This window comes from Dryobates pubescens, chromosome 8, assembly GCF_014839835.1.
Source record: "Dryobates pubescens isolate bDryPub1 chromosome 8, bDryPub1.pri, whole genome shotgun sequence".
Taxonomy (NCBI): domain Eukaryota; kingdom Metazoa; phylum Chordata; class Aves; order Piciformes; family Picidae; genus Dryobates; species Dryobates pubescens.
Genome location: NC_071619.1, coordinates 35,406,355 through 35,430,670, shown reverse-complemented (window position 1 = coordinate 35,430,670; position 24,316 = coordinate 35,406,355). Strand labels below are relative to the sequence as shown.

Here is a 24,316-nt window from a genome sequence, read left to right as displayed (position 1 = left end):
TGAGATAAGCCAAAATAAAATCCAGGCTTGTTTATCTTTTCTGGGTACTGATGAAGATCTTACTAAAGACAACACAAAAACTACCAAGGATTGGATAGCCAAAAAGCCACACAAATGCACCAACACAGAACATGGTAACTTCAGGCATTTTCAATAAATTAGAGAGGGAAGTGAAGTGAAGATTCTTCTATCTAGGTGGAGTTAAATAATGAAATCTGATTCACTTGAGTACCCCCCTCTGCAAAAGCAGGTATGCTATCTTCCCTTTAACTTCCTGTGAAATCAACCTCCCCTTCAAGAGCACCTGGGAAACCTTGTAACAAAGCATCTCCTGTACCACAGCAGGCAGTTCAGGTTATCTACTGCCACAGCTGCACTCAAAAATGCAAGGTTCGTCAGAACCCAGTTCAGTCTTGGAGATAAATTCTGTCTTGTAAAGTCAACGTAAGAGTTCATTCCTCACTGAATCAGTGAGATCTAAGTACAGCAAGCCTATGACAAGAAATAAACCATGGTGAAAAATCAGAAGAGATCCCCAACTTCAAGAGAAAATGACCTTCTCTATGCTTCAACTGGTATCATACATGCCTTGGCTTCTCCCCTCCCATCGTGCACCGGCCCCAGGCTCACCGTAACCGGCACTTGTGACTGGATGTGCGGCTGATGCAGTATCTGTTCACAGTATAGAAATAATCGTGGTAGGGGACATCGTGGGTCAGTACCTCAGCATCCACCTGGTAAGACTGACCTTTCTGGCTCTGCTTATGCAGGATCTACCGTAAAAGACAACACAAATATTCATTACACCTGATTTATTGGATGTTTGTTTGGGGGTTTTGTTTGTTATCTTTCTGCCTGAATCCCTAGGGCTAGGTCAATCAATTCCAAGTGAACTAGAGCAAGGACAAAGCCGGGACAACCACAATAAATGCACAGTAAGAATTGCAAGGAGAGATGAGGTGGCAAAAGAGAAGATGTCTCTCACTACAGTCAACACAAGCCACAGCAGTATTTCTCCATTGCCATGCGAAGTACCAGATGCAAGGCTGGCCACTGACTCACAACCACAGCTCTTGTTTAAGGATGACCTATGAGACTTTCCCAAATCAGAAACACAGAATGGTTGAGATTGGAAGACACCTCAGGTGGTCATCTTATCCAAGAAATCTGCTGAAGGAAGGACACAGCGACAGCTGGTTGCCCAAGAGCATGCCCATATGGCTTTCCAAAATCTCCAAGGAAGGAGATACCACAATCTCTGCAAACAACCTTTTCCAGTACTCCATCACCTTCACAGTAAAAAAAAATAAAAATGTTTCCTGATGTTCAGAGGGAACCACTGTGTTTCACTTTGTGCCCAGCTGATCCTGTCACTGGACACCATTGAAAGAGGTGGTAAAGGCCTAGCCATTCTTTGTACCCTCCCTTCAGCTACTTATACACATCTTAAGATCCTCTGAGCATTCTCTTCTCCAAGCTCAAGAGTCACAGCTCTCAGCTGTTTCTCATACAAGGTGCTCCAGTCTCTTAATCAGGAGTCACCATCCCTGGAAGTGTTTAAAATAAGACTGGATGGGGAACTTAGTGCCATGGTTTAGTTGATTAGATGGTGCTGGGTGAAGGTCTTTTCCAACCTGGATAATTCTGTGATTCTTAGTGGCCCTTCCCTGGAATCTGTCTCATACTGGGGCCCAGAAGTGGACACCGAAAGCATTTTACTGCATCTTTTCACCCCCTCAATTTGTAAGAGATGTTAATACTCTTCTCCACAGATTTTGTGGGAGAATTTTACAGCCATTTTAAAAAGGTAGACAGCATAGAAAGCCCCTCTGATTTCATCAGCATTTGCTCACTAACAGTGAGAGGGGCAGCAAGTTATCCTCAGAGACAATACATTTAAACTGTAAATCCACACTAGTCAGATCTCCACCAGCTCACAGAGCTGACCTGGCTTTAAAGGGCACCAGACAGACAGACACACACACAGTACCTGCTTTTCAGTTGCAGTTGTGAACTTCCCACAAAGTGGATTGTTAATTGTTACAGTGTAAGTCAAAGTTCTCAACTGATTGCCACTGGAATCTCGGTTCCAAGGGGTTGATACAGCATCTAGGTGAGAAATTATGCAAAAGCTCACATTCAGGTTACCTAAAAGGCATTATTTCTGCCCTTTCATAGCAGATTAAGAACAGCAATGGGAAGAGATAGAAAACTGCTTCTAGATGGCTAGGGCTTTTGCAGGAAGAGGGGAAAAATAGTAATACACATATGGGCAAAGGTGAGGCACCAAGTAGCTGAATTTGAGTGTACTGGAAAAGACAATGGGGAGAAAAGCAAGCAAACAAATGAAAATGTCATTTCCCATCTACTTAAAAGCTGAATAGATTCACTTAGCATTATCAAAACCTTTTGCCACTTTGCCTTCCAAGTTGACACTGAATAAATACAATTTTTGACTTAATTTTGGGTCCTTATGATCTCAGTGAATAAAATTTACTCATCCAGAAAATTAAAGCCTATGAGTATCGTTTAGGAGGACGCAATCATTTTGCCTGCCTGTTAGCTATACACAGTTCACTATTCCTGGGACACAAGATAACCAGAAATCCCCCACAGAATGCATCAGTTTAATAGCTTACCCAAAATTCAGGCATGAAGGTGCAGTTTTGTGCTGCACTGAAATGAGGTTTTTACTCCAAAATGTTACTGACCTACAGAAACAATGGGCTAGCTTTAAATATATTCTCTCATAGTGGAAGTCTGAAGGTTCAAACCTATTTTAAAGCAAGGAGAACCTTAATTACCTCAAAATTCAACTTAGCCCTATAACATTTCTCAGAAGCTGAAAATTTCAGGATAGTCTGCAACACAGAAGGGAGAAAAGTACATTACCTACTATACTCCTGGAACTGAGAAACCTCTGCATGAAGTGAGAATTGGTGAACAGGATTTCAAACATCTTGTCTGCAGTGATGTGATAAACTCTGTTTATAAAAAGTCTCCCATAGAGATCATTCTCAGAGGCAGTCTCCTTCACTGCTAAGGCAAGGCAGAGAGATCAGGTTAAAAACAGAACAGTGTCATGAAAAAAAATTTCTAATAATCTAAGCTTTATTCCAATTTGCATCCTTCCCAAACTTGCATCAGTATTTGTTCTCTCTCAGAACCCCCCTAGTGATAGCACCACACGATTTGGCAGGTAGGTTGTCTTCAGAAGCAAAGTCCAAAGTGGGTTTTCAGACATGCCCGCCACTTCCCTGTGCAAACAAATTGATAGATCAACATCACAAAGTCTCATCCCTGCAGTTTTGCTTGAGTAAGCTACTAAACCTATAGGAAACACTGGGGAAGACAAAGAGTTAACATAACCTCTGTTAATGTGAGTGATTATTGCACGAAGGACATGTACAGAGCAAGCAGGACACTGCTTCTTTCCTGTGGTTAGTTTCAGAACTGTGCTTTTAACATCTGTAACACTGGTAGTGTCCACAGTTGAAGGGACCAGGTAGATTCCCAAACAAACTGTTGCTCCCTTCATACCTATAAGAAGAATGGCAAGAGGTGTATACCCTGTTTTGGTTTTGCAGTTCTGAAAAGATGCTTATTGCCACCTTCTACTTCAAAACCACAAACAAGCATCCCAGTGACGTTTTGTGGCTGTAACTTTGCTATTTCTGCTCTTGTTGGTTGCTGGCATGACTCAGCTTCATGGTTGTTTCAGGCACTCTTGCAAGAGATAAGGGACAGAATTATAATCCTAGAGGGCAAGCAGTTTTGTATGCCAACCTCAACTCAATCTGCTTATGCTTTAGCAACAAGTCCATTGTAAGCTATAACTACTAAAACCAACTAACACACCCAATGCTCTTACACATTACCAAAAGAAAAATAAAGAAATAGAAAAGGAAAAAAATTAAAAAGACTGAAAGCAAACCTTGCAGAAGCAAGACAGAAGTGAGATGCCTAACCATTCAACTGATCCAGATGAATGCTCAGTTAGCAAAGGTCAGTGCCAGCCACCAACGCAAAGCCATAGTTGACAAGTTGCCCATAGGCTAAGGTTACAGCACTTAAAACATCACTGCTTGGGAGCAGTCAGTATTGGTAAATGGAAATGCAGCAACTGAACACCTACACAGTCCCCAACAAAATCCAACTCTTGACTCTAAGCAGGCTCTCCCTCAAGTGCTGCTTTTAGCTTCCTCAAAGTCCCTGTCACACATCTGCCTCCAAACTGACCTAATCAGGTTTCGGCGCAGGACCCCAGAGCTGAAGCATGAGTGCCACATTTTTGTCCCTGCACAAGAAGTCAACTTCCTTCCCACGCCATGTTCTACTTACACAGCTGTGAGTCTATACAATTATGAGGTAGGACAGAGAAAGCATGTATTTTAAGAGGTCTATTTACCTAGCCAATATGCAATCATTACATGCTAGAATACAGATTCCGCTGTGCTGAAACATTGTGGGAACCTAGAAATTGAACCTGCTTTTCCATCTTGTGCCCACTGTATCCCCTGAGAGCTGAAACCAATTTCAGCAAAAGGCAGTCCAGGGGAACCATGAAGTCTGATTTCAGCTAACAAGTCCTCAACATTCCAGATCTCGCCTTTCAGAGTGCACTCCCCAATTTCTCTCTTTCACCAGGAGACAGGAAGCTTCACATATTGGTGCTGACATCCACTTTGCCTACTGTGCATAAGCTAGCACACATGGTGTCAGATATCAGGTAATTCAAACCTGGTTACTCTGGTTGAGTATTACTCAGCTGGACCTTGACATGTACAAGGAATCTGCTACCACTAAAAAAAATGAATTAAAAAAAATTTACTTAGACCCAGGCATAATCAAGTCACTGTGCATGAGATAAGCTTTGACAGCTGTTTGTATAGATATTAACAAATACAAGATAGTACAAGTTACCTTTGCCCCAGTGAGGCTTAGCTAAAGGACACAACCTTTACATTCACCTGAAATGCCTGAGGACAGATTCTAGGTTTCTGCTGATGCAAGGTAATTCAGTAAGCCACAGCAACTTATGATGTGCACAAACCCCATGCATTATTATTACCTTAATGTGCAAACTTCGCTTCTGAGCTATTTTACTCTTCAAGCATAAAGTTTGTTCTTGTACTGAGCCTTAAGCAAAAGCATGCATGGGTCTATATGAAAATCCTTATTAGCTGATTTCCTTAAGACTACTCCTATTTAATCATGTCTCTCATGATTAAATATTCAATGAAATTACAAGTGCAGAAGAGTACCTACTGAGAAGCGTTTCTACTTACAATGCCTCTCAGCTCTTGGACCAAGGAAACAAACATGTAGGGTTTTGTTTGTTTTTAAAAAATCACAGAAAGCAGTATTTTCAGAAAATCCAAGCTGACACTGGGCTGATAGGGGAAGTTTAGGCTCAAGGTGAGGAGAAAGTTCTTCAGAGTCGTTAGCCATTGGAATGTGCTGCCCAGGGAGGTGGTGGAGTCACCGTCCCTGGAGGTGTTCAAGAGAGGACTGGATGTGGCACTTGGTGCCATGGTTCAGTAGCCATGAGGTGTTGGGGTGACAGGTTGGACTTGATGATCTTTGAAGTCTCTTCCAACCTTATTGATTCTATGATATACTATGCCATTTCAGATGCTAGGATTCTATCAGGAATGTTCTGCTAGGAAGTATTTCAGGTGACAGCTCCAGAAGGTGCGTGTATGTACGGGTGCTGCCGAGTTTCCCATTTCTGAAAACAGACTGCTGCATGACAAGCTTCAAGCCACTTCCATCTGAGCTTCTCACAGCTGATCTGTAGAAATCCTAGATGAAGCAGTAGGTAGAAGCAGTGGCATGGCAAAGACTAAGTGTACAGTTTTCCTGCTTGCAATTTGAACAGAACAGAAAGCTTTGACCACTTGCCTCTGCTACAAATATGCATGTTTGTCTGTGTGGTTTAACTCACAAAGGTAAACCTACCCGACTTCTACTTATTTCCATTCCAGACCAACATCAAGCATTTTACTTAGGAGTAGCTTAGAAATACCTTTATGAACAAAATATTTTGTGCAGGTACTTAGGTATCATTCTAACTCATTAACTTTTAATATCAGTACAGTTATCCACCACTAATTCTTAGCCGAAATAAACCGATTTGGGCTACTGTATGATCTTCTCACTTTAGGTTAGGATCCCTAAGGACTCAAAAAGTAAGTAAATATGTTAGCCAGAGTGTTCTGGTTCAGCCTGAAGACAGCAAGTCTGTTCCCTCCCCCACTGTTGTCTTGCACTTCATAAGGTCATTTTCATTACTGCAAGGCAAGCTGTGAAATAATGTTTGAACGTAATACCATTATGCAGCAGTGATTGCAGAGGTTTGAACACATCTGCAGTGCAAGAAGAGGTAGGAAACTGAGTAGGGTGGTGAGGGGAAGAACCAGGAAACCCCAACATTTTCTTTACATTCCCATTAATAACCAATAGCTCAAAGCTAAACACACATACCACAAGAAAATTAAGAAAGCTGAACTGATAAGAGCAGAGGCTAACAAATTAATAAGAGGGTTGATTTTTCCACTCCACAGACTTGGGGGAGGATCAGGAGGAAAAAAAAAATAAATGGATGTATGCAAATCTTGGCACTAATGAGGATTTCTGTGTCACCAGGGATGGGGAAAAAATTGCACATTGTGTGAAGAACATGCAGGTAGAAGCCTTTAACCAGATACAACTGAAATCAAGTCTTTAAAACTAATTCCTAGAGTGAACATATTCCAGGCATTTAAAGTCTGCCTCGGCAATATTAACCATCACCAAAGCACTTTCCTGTAAACGACTAAGTATGAAATTAGCTTGGGGAAGTACTAAGTATTGTGACAATGCCAGCTTCCTCCAGTGCACAAGATAAAAACCACAAACTTATGCCTTCTGCTTTAGATAATTCAAACATACTTGCTCCAGACCACAAAGCAACAAGTAATTGGTAGTTGTATGTTCAACAAAATACATGTTTTCGGTATTTTGTTTAAAATGTCAACAAGGTAACATTGGTACTCTTCCTTACATACACTGCATAACCAAAATTGTCTCCTGTGAGACAAAAAAAAGCCCCCCACCCAAAAATGCCCTAATAAGACAACTCAACCAAACAAAAACCAAACCAACCCACCCATAGAACCAAAAAACCAAACAATCGAGCAATCAGGGCTGAATTCATTTCAGCCATCCTGTATTTCATTTTCTGTCCCACAGATCCCTATCTACAAGAAAAGTCAAGCCACCACTGTACCCATCTCAAAGTACTATGGTGCAAGCAGTTATACTATCACAGAATCAATAAGGTTGGAAAAGACCTCAGAGATCATCGAGTCCAACCTGTCACCCAACACCTCATAACTAACTAAAGCATGGCTTCAAGTGCCCCGTCCAGTCCCCTCTTGAACACCTCCAGGGACTACATGTTTAAGGTGGTTATTGGTACAAACAAAACAAACACAGTAAGCCTGTTGAATTATGCAAGGAGATCAGGTGCCGTGGGTTAGTTGTTTGGGTGGTGTTTGATTGGTTGATGGGTTGGACGCGGTGATCTTGAAGGTCTCTTCCAACCTGGTTTATTTTATGTAGTCTATGTATTCTAAATATGCAGTAAATATATACAATAAAGCTTTCTAACAAAAAAAGGACTCTTCTACTTTCCTGCTTCATCCTTTTCTTCTTTCTTTGAAGTACTGTATGCTGCTGAAGGGTGTCATTGAAGAAAACAACAAAAACCAAACAAACAAAAAGTTGGGGGAAAAAAAACATGCCCTAAGCACCAAGCCTCCAAATAACAAAACAAACCCCCAAAGAATAATAATAATAAAAAACCAACAACAAACCAAAAATCCAACAAGCAAACAAAGAAAACCTTATGCACACAAGAGTAATCTGAGGATATTCAGATTCTTCTGGCTGTATTTTGGAAATACATTCTGTGCTTCAATTGAAATTTGTTTTCTAAAATTTAGAAGCAAGACTACAGATACTAAATTTTTAGCATATCTGAACGCTTGTCATAGCTTAAGATTTATACTCTTAACTTACAAAACTGAACAGAAGCCCCAAGATGCAGGTCAACAGGCCAGCGATGCATAGCGAGATGTACACTCCCCAGCCTACATCTGGAGTACTGTGCTCACTTCTGGGCTCCCCAGTTCAAGAGGGACAAGGAACTACTAGAGAGAGTCCAACAGAGGGCTACATGGATGATTAAAGGACTGAACATCTGTCTTTTGAGCAAAGGCTGAGAGACCTGGGGCTGTTTAGTCTGGAGAAGACTGAAAGACGATCTTGTTAATGTTCATAAATACCTGAAGTACAGCTGTCCAGAAGGGACCAGTCTCTTTCAGAGGTGTTCTGTGATAGGACAAGGGGCAATGGATACAAACTGGAACACAGGAAGTTCTCTCTCAACATGAGCAAAAAATTCTTTATTGTAAGGGTGACAGGGCACTGGAAGAGGCTACCCAGAAAGGCTGTGGAGTCGTTGTCTTCAGAAACTTTCAAGACCGGCCTGGACATGTTAATGTGTGACAAAGCTGATCCTGCTTTGGCGGGGGGTTGGACGTGACTTCCAGAGATCCCTTCCAACCCTAACTATTCTGTGATCCTTCCCAAGTGAGAAGTGCTTAGGGCAAAGGAACTACTGCTGCTAAGGCTTTGGCAGTCCAGCTTTGGGTGTCAGGTGAGCCTGGAGAAAAACAGTCCTGAGCTTGGCCCTCACCTTATATACCAGGACACCTCCACTGGCAGGCTGAGTATGAGCCAGAGGACAAATGAAATTAATCGCATGGGTAAACCTTTGCCACGTAGGAAAGCTGGTTTTATTTGCGTGAAGGCATTCACCTTGTAAAGAGTATGGGGCAGCTGAAACAGAAAACAGTGAAACAGAAGGGAAAAAAACCACCCACCACATTCTAAGCACAAAGATGGGAATCTGAGAGGAAAAAAAACAACAACAAAAAATGTTGTAGGACTAGAAAATCCTGTCCTGAATTAAAAAAGACTACTCTTGGGGAAGGGAGGAGAAATAAAGCTCCATGAAGTCAGTTTTCTTTTTATCAAAGGGACATCTCCAGTTTAATATGCTCTTTTTAGCCAACATCGACAAGGCAAGGATGACAGGGAGCATTTACTGCTATTGTTTAGGCAGACAGCAGTAAGAAAGACCACAGAACTATTTGCAGTCAGTTTCATTGGAGACCTTTGCTGTGAGGAGACAAGAGAGACATGTGGTACTAAGAGGAAAGGAAAACTGCAAGATACTGAAAACATTCAAAGGCCAAAACTCTCTGCTGACTTAAGAGATATGCATGTGTAAAGCATCTGTGAGGCTTAAGGTGTAGAAGTATGGCATCAACAGCAGCCTAGTCAGGTAGGCATAGTCACAAAAATGCTACAACCTGACATGCATGGAGTAGAATCTGAACTGAAGCAAACATAGAAGCAGAATGGATGAGCAAAAGGCAAGTTAGCCAAATATAAAAGTATATCCTCAGGCAACAACCACAACTTGCAGGTGGCCAATTCAATACATGACTTTGAAAGCTTTCCTGGACACCTCAGTGATCCCAACACCATACCTGTAAACAACTTCATTTGCCAACTTTGTTTGAAAGGATGGGATGAAAAGATTCTCGATCAGATTATGGACTGGCTTCAGTTAAACAAACTGTTCTATGCTGGCCAACAGGTGATGAAAAATCACCTCTTTCGCATATGAAAGAAACATTCAGCTGCTACTGAGCACACTGCTGTTGAGCTGTTCTGTCTTTCATTTGCACACCACCATACAACTTTGGAACCAATCCAGATTGAGAAAAACAATCATTTTAAAGGTGTTTACAGCATCCAAAACTGTGGGAACAGAATATCCACCACAACTTCAGTGAGCTGTTGGAATGACTATGGCCCTTTGGAACAGAAAGAGTCCCTGCAGAAAGTGAAAAGCTCACCTTAAGAGAGTGAGAACTTGTCAGGGGTTACTGTGGGACCAGAGAACAAGCACCCACAGACCTCAGCACAAACCTCACTGTTATGCAGTCTGTGTAGAAGGCATGTTTTGGCCTTACTCTCTCCCCAGAACATAGAAAAAAATGCTTATACCAAAACCACTATGAAACATACAGCAACACTTCTCTCCTAAGCTGAGCAAAGGAATAATAACCAAGTTACAACCACTACCCTACTCTGGTATCAGAGTTCCTCACTACCCAGTCCAAGATGAGAAGGTACAAGTTATGAGGATGCTGTATTAGGATCCATTAAAATACAAACTCTGTGGACAAAGTGTAATCTGCTCCAAGGGATGCTATGGTTTTTCACCTTCAGAACTGATTCACAATATGCAAACCACTCCTGAAAGTGGAGAAGTTGTCTTGCCTGAACTTTCAGCGAGTTCCTCAGTTTACTCCAACAATAACACTGAAGCCCAAATGCCTTAAGAAAGTAGAAGTGTAAAGAAGGAGAGATGGGGAGGGTTGGAGAAATCATTCAAAAATCTGGAGAACAGCCTGAAATGTTTTCCCTCAGTTGCCAAGAAGTGAAAAAACAGGAAAGAGATTTTTTTAAACACCTGTGAGAGCACAGAAGGGAACAAACAGCACCACATTGTCAAGAAACTTTTCTCTTTAGTTTAAGCTGTTAGCATCTCTCTATTCAAAGGAGAAAAAGCAAAACCACAATTTGTTTTCATTCTAAACACCCCCAACAAACACCTTTTTTCCTTCCTCCTAGAAACTCAGGGAGGTATAAAAATGTTATTGCTGCTGTTTCCACAAAACAAATCAGCAAATAAGTTTCATAAGATCAGAAAGTTCTCTAACTTGCTCCAAAAGTGAGATGAAACTCCAAGCTTGAGATCTGCAAGACAACCTAAGTGATTTACCTTCTTCACTGTCCGAGGCACTGCTCTTCTCTGGAAGATTTTCATTCTCATTCAGGTCCAAGGACTTTTCCAAAGACCTGCTTCTAACTAGCTTAACAGGTTTTCGTTCTGGAGAGGGAAGAGGGCTCTTCTTCATTTGCTTCTCAGTTGAGGACTCCTCCACCTAAAATAAGCAAGAGAAAAAAAAAAGCATGGGTAATAACAGACTTACTTAACTGTATTGTTATACTCAGAGGGACAGCTTACTCCCCATCCAGTCCCCCTGCATTCACCAACAGAGTTTGGTTCCCTTCTTTGCATTAACACTAGCATTTATAAAGTCAATAACCTGACATAGTATTTACTCTCTATTGATCAGATTATTTGTTCCCCTAACAGTTTAGCATGGCATCCAGCAATCACAAGAGGAAGTACAATGAAACAGGCAGAGCCTCCCTTTTTCAGCAAGATTAGATTATCCTAGTGATGTATTTGAAAGGTGTTCTTGTTTTGTAGAGCTCCACTACACTGACAAAAAAGCCATGAACACCACAAAAAACAAACCCCACTCCATGTACAAAAAAGACCCCAAACGCATACCTTAAAACACTGTCTAGAGCCATTCTACCTATAAAATAGTACTCTCTAAGAAATAAAGCAATGGAGTATCACTTGCCATCTTTAATACATGTGGTGGGGTGTGTTTGAGGTTTGGGTCATGGGGGATTCTCAGTTTAGGTTTTTGCTGATTTGTTTGTTTCTTTCCACTAAAGAGTAATGACGTTAAGATCTGTGAGCTAGCATTAAAGATGTGTAATTTCTTCTTCTGAGCTAGAGCAGTACTGCTAAGCTGGACCAAGGCTTTTCTGGGTTTTAGTCTGTGAACAGCACACTCTGGGACTGGAAGGCCTCTCCCATACAAGGGGTGAAGGCAAGAAGATGGCTGAACACACAAGCAATAAAGGTGGTTCCCACATTGAGACAAACTGCATTTAGAGAAGCAGACAAGCCATGAGGTCATTGTGCCCCTCTACGCTGCACTGGTTAGGCCGCGCCTCGAGTACTGTGTCCAGTTCTGGGCCCCTCAGTTTAGGAAGGATGTTGACTTGCTGGAACGAGTCCAGAGAAGAGCAACAAAGTTGGTGAGGGGTTTGGAACACAAGCCCTACAAGGAGAGGCTGAGGGAGCTGGGGTTGCTTAGCCTGGAGAAGAGGAGACTCAGGGGTGACCTTATTACTCTCTACAACTACCTGAAGGGAGGTTGTAGACAGACGGATGTTGGTCTCTTCTCCCAGGCAGGCAGTACCAGAACAAGAGGACACAGTCTCAGGCTGCACCAGGGGAGGTTTAGGCTGGATGTTAGGAAAAAGTTCTATACAGAGAGAGTGATTGCCCATTGGAATGGGCTGCCTGGGGAGGTGGTGGAGTCGCCATCATTGGAGGTTTTCAGGAGAAGACTTGATGGGGTGCTTGGTGCCACGGGCTAGTTGTTTAGTTGTTGGATTGGTTGATGGGTTGGATGCAATGATCTTGAAGGTCTCTTCCAACCTGGTTTATTCTATGTATTCTATTCTAGGACTGCTGTTAGATGGACTTTCTTTAGTCCACTGTGGACAGCTACTGACAATACTTTTGCCAAGACAGAACAAGTAGTGCAGTCAACCCCTCCAATAGTTCAGATCTTCCCCTGAAGAGCAAGCTTTGGGACTTACTTTGTCTATCAGAGCAGTAAAGGAGAGGTTAAATATGTTTCCCTCTAGTCTCCAGAAGGTGTTTAACTGTGTTTTGTGTAACCACTGTGATGTTTTTTTGATAAATACATTCTAAGCACTATTGCCTTCTATTGCCCCTGTGCTCCTACAAAACATGCTGTAATTCTGGGGCTGGGGAGAGAGTGTTGACATTCTTGAGAAATACCAAGTGACACATACCTGAACACAATCATTATGTGTTTTAGTTACACTGAAACAGTAAGCTAAACAGTTGAGTTACACATTTATCAAGACTGCACTTTTACACTATAATTAAAGGGCCTTTTAAAGGCAATTTATTCAAGGAAGAATCCTAGCACTTTTCCCTGCATACAAACCAAATCCCCTAATGTTATTGCTTACCAACACACCCAGTTAGATGCAGCATCTACAAGAGATCTCTGGGAGCAGCACCCAGTGGGTAAACAAAACTCTTCTTTTACAGACAGAGCAATTATTTCTTAAATAGCTTGTTCTTGTGCAAAGATGACTTACAAGTTCAAACCAAGGCTACCTGGGAAGACTTTTTAGTTTTCCCAAAGAGCCCAAATTCCAGCAGCATCCAGAGGCTTCCCAGGCCTCCCTCACAGCTGTACAAAAACCAGAAGCTTGGTTTATACTGCTAGAATTTTCATCAAGGATACTCATCATCCTATTAACTAAGCTTTTAGCATATGACAAACACCAGTATTGGTTGCTGGCTATGAGTCTCCAGCCATTGATTTGGATTTCAGTACAACTATATGAAAAACCTACTTAACTTCCAGATCAGTTTTAGCAAGTGACAAAAGCCACAAGATTTATAAGGCAGTAAAAACTATTATAATCATCTCCTTCCTTCCCTCTCCAAATTTTTCAAAGCAGAAACAGCAGTTAGGTTTCCAGCCCTAGTGAAGTGTGTTAGAAATGCTTCATTTGCCTTTCCAAAATCCTTCCCTTGAGGTATCTATTAATCAAGAGGAAATGCCTGTAATGTTTTAAGACTACAGCCACACACAGGAGGTCCCAGCAACTGTGTTATAGACACTGTGTACACCTCAGATACTGCTGCCAATGCACGCACCCTCCCACCCAACCAAACACATTGACAAATCCATACAACACCATGAGTGAAGTACTCATGCTTGTCCAGTTGTAGTCACCCAAGGCAAGGAGGGAAAACTCACATCAAGTATGAGGTGGCTTTTTTTCTCCCCCTTCCCTGAAAGATTTCCACAAATTTAAGTGCTAAAAAGAAAGTTTTCATATATTCACAACAGCAGATTAACTGATCTTTGAAGGCAAGGATAACACAGCATAATTACCCTCTAATAAACTTCATGTATAGGAGAAACAGCAGTATAAAAGGAGGTACTTTAAAATGGCAAACACCACAAGCAAGAAAACACTGGAAGTAAGCAAAGGTGTAACTTTCATAAAGCACTTGGATAAAAATGCACATGATACACAGGAAGGTGGAAAAAACAGTTAATTTTTAAAGGGGGGGAGGAGGGCAGGAAAGACCAGGGCATAAGCCTCAGCATTGTAACCAGGTTACACAGTGAATTAGTGATAGAAGTTGCTGAAACTCACATCAATAAAGACATTCTCTTATGCAGAATTTAATCAATTTTCAAATGCAGGAAAGATTCCTGAAACCCACAGATATTCATATTAAATTTCTGATGCAAACACCTCCTAGGCTTCTTTAGAAGTTGGAATCCCCATGCATCCTATGCTTCCAGATACACGAGTTAAACATACATGCTTATCAGTTACAAATATCAAGAAAGGCTGTGTCAGCACTTACTCCTGGCAACAAGTGTCTGTTGAGTGACTCTCCTTCTGCTTGAAGTGTGGGTTCCTGCACTAAACCTGTTGGTTTAGGTAGTTTTTCATCTTTTTCTCCAGAATCATCACAAATGCTAGATCTGTCCAAAGAGAAAAGATCATCTTTGAGAATAAGCACTGAAATACCTGAGAAAGCTCCTAAAGTATGATTTTTACCTTCAAACCACAGTTGTTAAACTACCAATGCATTCTTCCCACATCCAGCTCATTAATCTTTTCAAGCCATTTTCCTCACCCTAGCCAACTCTCTTGGAAGATTCAGCTTCTGACTATAAGGTTAGTAAAAGCAAGCACGGGTGAATCAGAGAGAAAGTGAGTGCTGTGACACAAAAAATAAATAAATTACAACAACAAAAGAAGAAGAGATAGCTTAGAATAAGTTTGAAAATAAAAGGTTTTAAGAAAGTTTGAGGCATGATTTTTTCCCTCCCCTTGCAACCCTTATTTGAGTTGTAGAATACTGCACTTTTTTCCCCCAAGAATAGAATAGAATAAACCAGGTTGGAAGAGACCTTCAAGATTGTGTCCAACCTATCATCCAACACCACCTAATCAACTAAACCATGCAACTTGGGAATCTTTAACAGGACATCTTATGAAGCTTGCAGCGAACTTAAGACTTTTTTTCTGACAAAGAGAGTTTTGAAAAGAGACAAATTACATTGTGCAGAGCTATACTTATTTACAGATACAAAAATAAGTCCCATTATTAGACAGACTGTTCAGAAATTAGTTCATATTTTTTTCCACACAAAAAAGGCAATCATTAAAAAAATCCACATACAGTTAAATTATTCCAGCTTCCTAATTCAAGCTGAAGACAATATAAAAGTAAGAAAATACCATGGACAAATGGAGAACAAGGGTTTCATTCTTCACAGAGGAGGGAAAAGTGTCTGAACAGCATACACAGCTCCATTTCATTCAGCCCTTCCATATTGTTGACAGACAGATCCTGACTACATGCCATCATGAAAAAAAGGTTGCTATTTAAGCTGTTCTCCTTATATCCTCAAGCAGATTCACAGAGAACAAGGTCTTCCCATCACCCTCCTCTAAGAGGCCTCAGCTGTGCACCTACTACTTTAGGCAATGAATACAATTCAGTTTTATACATGCTCAGTTTACACAGTTCATATCTTAACCTTCCTGGTAAGGCTATAGCAACGTTTTGGAAAAAGAATTTCTAAGAAAGAGGACACTGCTTCTCCCTGAGTATTTCACTAAGCTTTATAGCCTTCCTTACCGAGGCTGCCCATTGTCCTCAGATGATGAGTGGAAGCTCTCCATCTCCTCGCTGTTCAGGCCCAGCTCAGAGCCATAGCTCTGGTGCACCAGCTGCCAGAATTCCTGCTTGGTCAGCCGCTGAAAGAAAAGAAGCTAGTCAAGAACTACAGTATGGGACAGTATGGCTCAGAAGGTAAAACAATAAGAAGTTTTAATTACACCACAGCCTTTAACCTCAATTCTGACAAGGACTGAAAGCATTTGGATATCACATTTCAAGATAAGATTTCAGCATTTTGAGGAAATGCACTCCTGTCTACTCCATCACTGTTCAATCAGTAAAACCAGACATCAGAAAGTGATGGGGTTCCCCCCCACCAAGAAAACACACACTTGTAGCCACGATTCGCTTCTTCACGTCACCAATGTTTTCCACAGGTGGCTTTGGGGTAGCTCGCTCTTGAATTTCATCTCATACAGCACAAGACCAGTATTAACTAGTAGACAGCCAGGACTCACTCTTTGATCTTGGACAAACTGCTTACTAGATATAAGCCTGTTTCCAAAGGATGTTCCGAGTGCTTTACCAATGGCGTGAGGCTAGCATTTCAGTTGCTACAGACAGTGGTGCCTAGGTCAGCCAGCTGTCCATGCTGCCAAGGTGGAACAGGAGGTCCTCACTTTGGAAGAGCTCCAGAAACCCCTTTTTTTCTTATTTTGTAAAGTAACCTTTTATTTTTTAAAATGGGAGTTGCTTTTGCTCTTGACTTGCCACTAGCTACTCTTTCTTTCTCCAGAGTGTCTCTGCCCTGCTCCATGAATTCCCACAGCTACTTGCATGTATTTAAGTGCTCTCAGATCATGAGGAAAGTTAAGAAGTGAAAGCAGTAAGACAAAGTCACATTAGCAAAGTAAGCAACTGGTTTCGAAGTCCACTTCAGCTGTTAAGGGATACAATAAAATATAAAAAAGATAACCAACAAAAAGAAAACAGAAAAGAGAAAGGCAATAATGTTCTGGGATTTAGCAGAGCTTTGAAAGCTCTTTAAAAAAACCACAAACTTCACACTGGAAAATGTGCCTTAAACACAATCCATATTGATCAAGGGAACAGAATTGTGTTAATGAGGCAGTAACACAAGTACTGCTTACTATTTGCATGAAATGATCACATTAAATACCCATGAATTATTTAAAAGGCTTTTAAACGAGCCTCTCCACCCCCTCGCTCCACCTGTAGTGCATTACACCACCCGCAAGTTTAGACAGACATTAAGGAACTGACCCACAAGCAGCGATATAAATGCTCGTATATACACACACACACACACGCCCTTCGGGGCTCCGCCGCCCGCTCCCCGCCAAGCTCCGCTCGCCGCGTCCCTGCCGGAGCGCGCCGGCCGCTCCGAGCCCCGACAGAAACCTGTCTCTTGCCGTCGCGCCGCTCCCAGCCAAGACACCCCCGGCCCGCCAGGTGCCGCCGCGTCCGCCCGGGCCGCCGCGTTCCCACTTCCTGCTCGGCGGCGAGGCCCGCCCGGGGCAGTCCCCACACCCGCCCGGCAGCGGTTGGGCCGCCGCCGGGCGGGTGAGGGCACAGCCCCGGGGCTGGGCAGTGGGGCTCAGGCCTCGTCCTCAACGCCTGTGTCTCTACACGACATGGAGAGGGAGCCCGCCCCTCCTCCCCCAGGCCCAAACTAGAGGAAACTAGGGAAAGCATGGGTCACAATCACAACACCCACCTACAGCTGTTCTCATCGGCTAAAACCAGGAGCAGGCATTATTAGGTGCATTCAAAACACCACCGAGGTGTGTCTTGAAACAGCAACATATTGCCACCGGAAACTAAAGGGCAGAAACGAAGCTATCTCCACATCTGCTGCCCAATACTGCCACTGCAGTTTCAGTTGGAGAAGACCTCCAAGATCGAGTCCAAATGTTGATGTAACACCACCATGGCCATTAAACCATGTCCCAAAGTGCCATGTATACATGTCTTCTGAACAGCTCCAGGGATGGCAACTCCACCACTTTATTGAATAACCTATTCTTATGTCTGACTACCCTTTCTGTAAAGAAATTTTTCCTAACATCCAATCTAAACCTCCCTGGTACAATTTCAGGCTATTTGCTCTTGTCCTATCACCTGACATTAGGGGGAAGAGACCAACCCCTACTTGGGGGCTACAACCTCCTTTCAGGTAATTGTAGAGAGCAATGAGGTCTCCCCCTCTGCCTCCTCCAGCCTAAATCCCAGCTCCTCAGAAGACTTCCCCAGACCCTTCACCAGCTATTGCTCTTCTCTGGATTTCCACTCATAAAAGAAAATAAATCCAAAACCTGAGAAACAGCTAATGCTGCTAATTAAATTCACCAGTATGTTCTGCAGCAGGCTGTGGGTAAATCAGACTGCCCTTGTACAGAAAGCTCAGCTCAATGGCTTGAGGAAAGCAGAGTAACTCTTAAGCTATGCACTTCAGGAATCTATAAAGCTGTCTCCTGTGGTTTTGTGAAGCCAGTGTTACCGACTTCTGCTTCTAAAACAGGATTCTCACACACTCTGCTCAATTATTCCTAGCTCAGCTAGATAGTAAATTGCTAATGGTCACACCTAAGATCAAACCAGGCTTGCTTTATTGTATCAGAAAAGATTAATTCTGAAGGCAAAGGGCACAAATTTTCTGGGTCAGGCTTCTACTTCTGAGAGGATGATTTGAAAATCTCTGAAGCATGACAGGCTGAATCTAAACATGAATTGCTTTGCCCACTCAAGGTAATGGTCTGTGTGCTGGGTTTTCCCTCAGTTCTCTTTATATACAAAAACAAAGGCTGCAAGAAGCAGCTGGGACATATTTTTGTCTTTTCAACCAGCAGCATAAAAAACATCAACATTTTGTTTCACACTAGATAAGGTGGTGGCATGGCACAAGCAACAGTACAGAATATCTCTTATAGAAGCAAAGCCACTGATTTTTACCCCTTATGGACAGATGCGGAAATAAGGATAAAGACACTCGGTACATGCTTACTCCAGAGGCAGCCCCACACCACATTCCCACAGTCTGATGTGGAATTCTGTCTAATTGCTTGCTCTAAAGGGAGGATGGCAAAACTCCTTCTAACTGCCACAAAAAAAAAAAAAAGGTCAGAATCAATCCAAGCTCTCTTTGATGTCCAGAACAACCCTTGTCGCATACAGAGGTGCAAACAAACATCTACCTTCCACAACCTTTCCGGAGAAGCTTCCAAGGAAGACAGAATTGCTGTCCTGGTAGGTATCTGCCATAAGAAGCCCAGCTCATCAGAAATTCTGGTCTCTTCCCACACCTCTAGACTTACCTGCTACAACATCTCTGAAGACAGGTGCAAATCTCTACCCAGCAAAGCATAAGAAGAACAATAAGAAAATAAATCCAACTCTAAGGAAGAGGACTCATGGGAATCGAAACCGATTAAGATCTTGTTCCATGAGAAAGAAGGAGCGCTGTGTTTGTCTGGGATTTGAATGACCTGCCTAATTAGATTTTAATTTGTTCCTTCTCCCGTAAACTGGGGGGGATATTTGACACCCATAAGCTTCAGGAAAATAAAGAGGAAGTATAAACAGCACTGCTCTTTCTGACAATAGCAGCTGTTAGAAAACTTGTTTTACCAATCTGGAAAGCCTGTTGCAGAATGTGAATTTTGGCTGATTTTATGAACTGATGCATTATTGACAAACCCTGTGGATGTGGAAGCAGCTATCTGTTTTATCAAGACCGGTGTCATGTCTCTTCCAGACCCGCATTAATGACTCCTTATTTTCCATGATGCTTCCCCTTCAGCCAGAAGCATTAAAAAAACAATGACAAAGTGAAAACCTAAGAGATTCACTCCAAGCACATTTTGTAATAGGAATGGGGGGGGGGGGGGGGGAAGTCTTTACATGGACATTCATAAAAAACAGCCAAACAACAGATCATCTTAAGAGGAAGGTGCCCACTGATTCCCAGAGAAACCAAAGCTGAAGGACATCAAATGCACGGTATTGTTCTTTGAGTAAGATCTGCAGGAGCAGTTATGAGCTAGAAAATTAGCACTGAGCTAAGGGGAACGGGAGTTCCATTAGAACAGTAATGCAAATTTGAGGGAGAGCATCTTGGTGGCCAAAGTAAGCTTGGGTTATGGAAAAACATAGCCACTGTTTTTCCTGTACAATGCATTTCTAATAAAGGCAGACTCGACAGCAGGCTACTCGTTGAACTTTCTGGGACATGTGATACTTAAGCAGCCCAAGGTAGAATGGCCACAAGATGGAGACCTGGGAAAGGGCATGTTGATCCTCTCAAGAAGTTCTGCAGGTGGTGAAGGTGTAATACATATCAGGTAAAGCAGATAGGTCACTCTCCAGAAGTGAGACCTTGTAACATGAAATATATGCCCAGGAAGCACTGAAGAAGCCAGAACCAGTGACTGAAAATTAGCTCTACACAAACATGATTTGAAGCAAACGCAATTCCAATCCTCTGCAATTCCAATCCCCTGCAAAGTGGGAGCTACTGACCATCAGGTGGCGCAAACCAGCACTGCAACAGCTGCATTCGGAATTGTGCTTCTGATGACACTAGAATGAGGTTTTTTCCCCACAATTTAACAGTTGTATGTTACCTCCAGGTCTAGCAGAGGCACTCCTGATAATAAGTCAGCTAAATATTTTAAAGCCTATTGATATCTGCAGAGGAAGCATTAAAACCAGCTCCTTTTGGAATGGGTTCTAGAGTACAATCTGAGTTTTTGTCACAAGCCTTACAAATTCTGATGGGATCTCTTTGACCACTGGAGTCCAGAAACACCAGGCTTCACAAACTCAGGGCACTGCATACCATGACAGAGCCTGAAGTACATGACATCTTTCCAAGCATATGCTGTCCTTAATACAGAATGGCAGGGAGACAGCCAACCTACTAAAGGATTTTTTAGTCCTTTCTCTTTGCTTATTTCAGATCATTGAACAGCTGTCATTATAGTGAAATCAGTTGATAATACCCCTCTACAGCTTGATCTAGTTTGGTTAAACAGTAAAGAACCATAAAACAGGCTGACAGGTGACTCAAGCATTCTAACAGAGAATCAGAAATCACTACCAAATTGCAGAAGAGCTCAACCTAACAGAACTCTTGTTTCAGTAAGTAGCTCCAAACACACTACGTTAAAAGGTCTTAAGTACGGCCCATGGCGATGGTCCCTTTTACAACCAAGAACCCCAAGCAGACATACATGTAGCAGACATCCTTCAAAACACTTCAGTGAGGATACAAGAATGCTTTCTTTTTAATCATGCTATTAGCTTAAGGAGAGTTCCTAAGATAATCTGATGCACAGGTTCCTAAAACCTGCTGGTTTAATTCATCATGCAGTCCATGCTGTCATCTTTTGTATCTTTAGTACTGCTCTGAAGCAAAAAATTGTTCATAATGTGACACTCATTCACCCTCCAGCCCCCTGGACAGGTTTGAGTATCTGAAGGGCCATACATTCACCCTCCAGCACCACAAAACTGACCGACTGACTAAGAAAATTACCACTCCTGACAAGCCTTGCCTAACTAAAGAAAAACAGAGTTAGCTCCAGTTGCACATTCCACTCAAAACATGATCTGACACACTGTGGGTTTTGCAGGGCTGCTGCTGGTTTCAATACAAGATGGTTATGATGTTAAATAGTATTTGATGAGAGTGATAAGAATCTTGCAGGAAACACTCTGTTTACCTTAAAAGGCACTTCCCTTTATTCTCAGCTTTTGGAAAAAGGGACCCTAGTCTGCCCTAAAAGTCATCTAACAAAAAACAAACAAACAACTTGTGTGGGTACTACATATCAGTAGTGCAACAGTTTTAAGCCTTTGGGAGCCATTAGAGTGCAGATCTATATATGGATATTTCTGTGTTCAGCTGCAACGGTATTGAAATATTTAAACAGCCAGAGTCATAAACAGGAAGAAATTGGTTTACAAAAATTGCATTGCTTACAGTGATGTTCTGCAAAAGCATCACTCCATTTTTAGAAAGAAGATTAGCCTAAATACCCACAAATTGCAATATAAATCAAGCTAACCAGCAGCAGTTGCCAAAATACACTTCCATATCATGCAGCCTGCCTTCCTTGCATTTATTCAAGGTCAGGGTAGTTGAAATGAGTTGGTTGGCAAAGGTTCAGATAACCTAACTGGGAAGGTGACTTTTGGCTTTTTCCTTAAAAAACCCAAACAAGTCAACATCCAAAACAAACACCAAACACACACCACCCACCCTCAATAAAACCCCAAACCAACCAACCAAGGACAACAAGGACAAAAAGCCAAACCCCAAATCTTTCACTGAAAAAGCCTCTTGCCTTTTCGACCACAAATTAGCTGTAGAAAATGTAAAGCAAATGCATGCCAGTTCAGTAGTATCTACTTGAGCTGGTAGTGAAGAAAAGCATGAACCCTAACTTCAAAGACAAAATACTCCAACAAAGTTGTAGATGGCAGTATGAGAAAAAAGGGTGAGAAATTTACTTGGGATCTAAAGAACAAAAAGCAGAACAACATCATTAGATCTCTGTTAGAAGGAAAGAGCTAATTGAAGGGAAGTATCTTATCTTTCAAAGACATCTGCTTATAGTAGAAAGATTATTTTGTTACTTAACTACAGGTACTGGCACATACAAGCTCACCTTATCCAGCAGCACATTCTGCCATAACCGGAAGATGTTGAGGTAGCTTCTGTCTCTTGCACTGAACGATGTGAAGAAAAACTGCAGGAAAAACAAGATGCAAAAAAGCTCACTTGCAAGTACCTTCAAGAAAGCCAGAATGCTTCCTTGTATCTTGAATACCCAGATTTCTTTTCAACAATAGCATGTTCCTCTGACATTCAACATACATGGACTCATGTTCCTCACATACCAGACTTTTTATGAGACTTAATTCCCCAATATCTACACAGGGAATACACACACGCACACACTTGATCTTCCAGTCATCTGACTGCAATTCTTATATCTCTGGCATAATGGAAGAGCTTCCACTCATCTTACTACATAGTTAGCTTTCTCCCACTTCCAAATAGAAAGTGGAACAAACCAAAGATGCATATGCCTATTTCTTACAGGCCTCAGCCCTCTCCGTGTCTCTGCCACATTTTTACTAATCTTTTCACGTGAAAAGATTCAAAATGAAACTAATTAAAATAGGAGGTTAAATTAGGGTCATTTGCAGTATTAAAATCTTTTCCATTTGAAAGTTTGTTCAGCAAAAGAGAGGTTTATGTCCCTTGATGATTAAAGTTAAATATTAAATAAATTGAGAGGGAACAGCCAAGTATGAGGGATCACAGTTCCTTCACAAAAAGACAGCTCCAGATATCACCGTGGGAAGCTATTCTCTATATCCAGGCAAGAATTATTATTTTCAAGGCATTTACAGAAGAAGTATCATGAAGTGTGTAGCACATAAGAACATTCTGCATTATGCTTTTCAGTATTTCCAAATAAACATCCAAAACTGCATTTCCCAGCACATAAAATCACATGTTCATGGGTAGACTTCTCCATGATTTGAAACCCACAGTATCACACAGTCCTTTTGTTTTCAGCAATTTTCTTCTGGGACATTTTAAAACCAGTGAGTATGATATTTTTGTGATCACAAGGATGCACATTCTGAACTCATGCTCTGAACTTCTAGTTTTTAGAATAGAATAGAATTAACCAGGTTGGAAAAGACCTTCGAGGTCATCGAGTCCAACCTATCACCCAACAACTTCTAATCAACTAAACCATGGCACCAAGCACCCCATCCAGTCTCTTCCTAAACACCTCCAGTGATGGTGACTTCGCCACCTCCCTAGGCAGCCCATTCCAGTGGCCCATTTTAAGCAGCTTTCCTTTGAGAATCTGTGGGACAAAGGCTCCCTTACTTCCTGGTTACTGCATCAACACTGCTACTGCATTCTGCAAACTGAAGTTGAATTATCAAGGCAGCGTATTCAACAGGGAACAAACCATGAGGTCTGTCTTCTAATCCCAATCACATTTGAAGATTTCACAGGGAAGTTACTTATGCAAACTTAAAACCACAAGTGATCTACCTGAGGCATTAGGATTTTTAAAAACCATGTAAATACAGGGTTTTACCTTCTCTCCTTTTGTTGCTATTTGTATGGCGTTTGGAATGAGCCGAGCGGTCTTCTCCTTTGTCATGAAAGTGATATCCTTCAATGCAATAGAAATCTAAGCAGAAACAGAATAAAAATTAACATTAATAATAATTAAAAAAATACCTATTTCAAATAAAATAACAGTTAAAAATAACTGTTAAGACTAAAATTTTAGAAAGTCACGGAATACGTAAGAGGAACCCAAACTAATCCAAAACCCTGGGATCCAATTCAGTTGAAATCAAAGGCAATTACTGCCTCCACTTGCTAACCTTAACACTAAGCATTCCAAAGTACAAGCAAGTTGAGATGACTAAAGAGTAATCTTATCTTCTTTCATACCAGGACTAGGGAAGCAAGTAGCTCTTTCTTTCCACTGCTTTGGCAACACTCTAGGATTAAGGGCACAATCCCAACCACAAACAAACCACAGATCCGAAAGCCAG

The 24,316-nt window shown here is 41.7% G+C and overlaps 1 protein-coding gene across 1 annotated transcript in view; it reads right to left on the bottom strand.

Moving 5' to 3' along the window:
- GRAMD1C (GRAM domain containing 1C) overlaps positions 1–24,316 on the bottom strand; it is a 59,671-nt gene that overhangs the window by 7,312 nt on the left and 28,043 nt on the right. Inside the window, 8 exon segments of the mRNA XM_054163744.1 lie at positions 631–773; positions 1,991–2,109; positions 2,893–3,039; positions 10,907–11,069; positions 14,426–14,546; positions 15,713–15,831; positions 22,387–22,467; positions 23,848–23,943. Coding sequence (XP_054019719.1) covers positions 631–773; positions 1,991–2,109; positions 2,893–3,039; positions 10,907–11,069; positions 14,426–14,546; positions 15,713–15,831; positions 22,387–22,467; positions 23,848–23,943 — 989 coding nt within the window.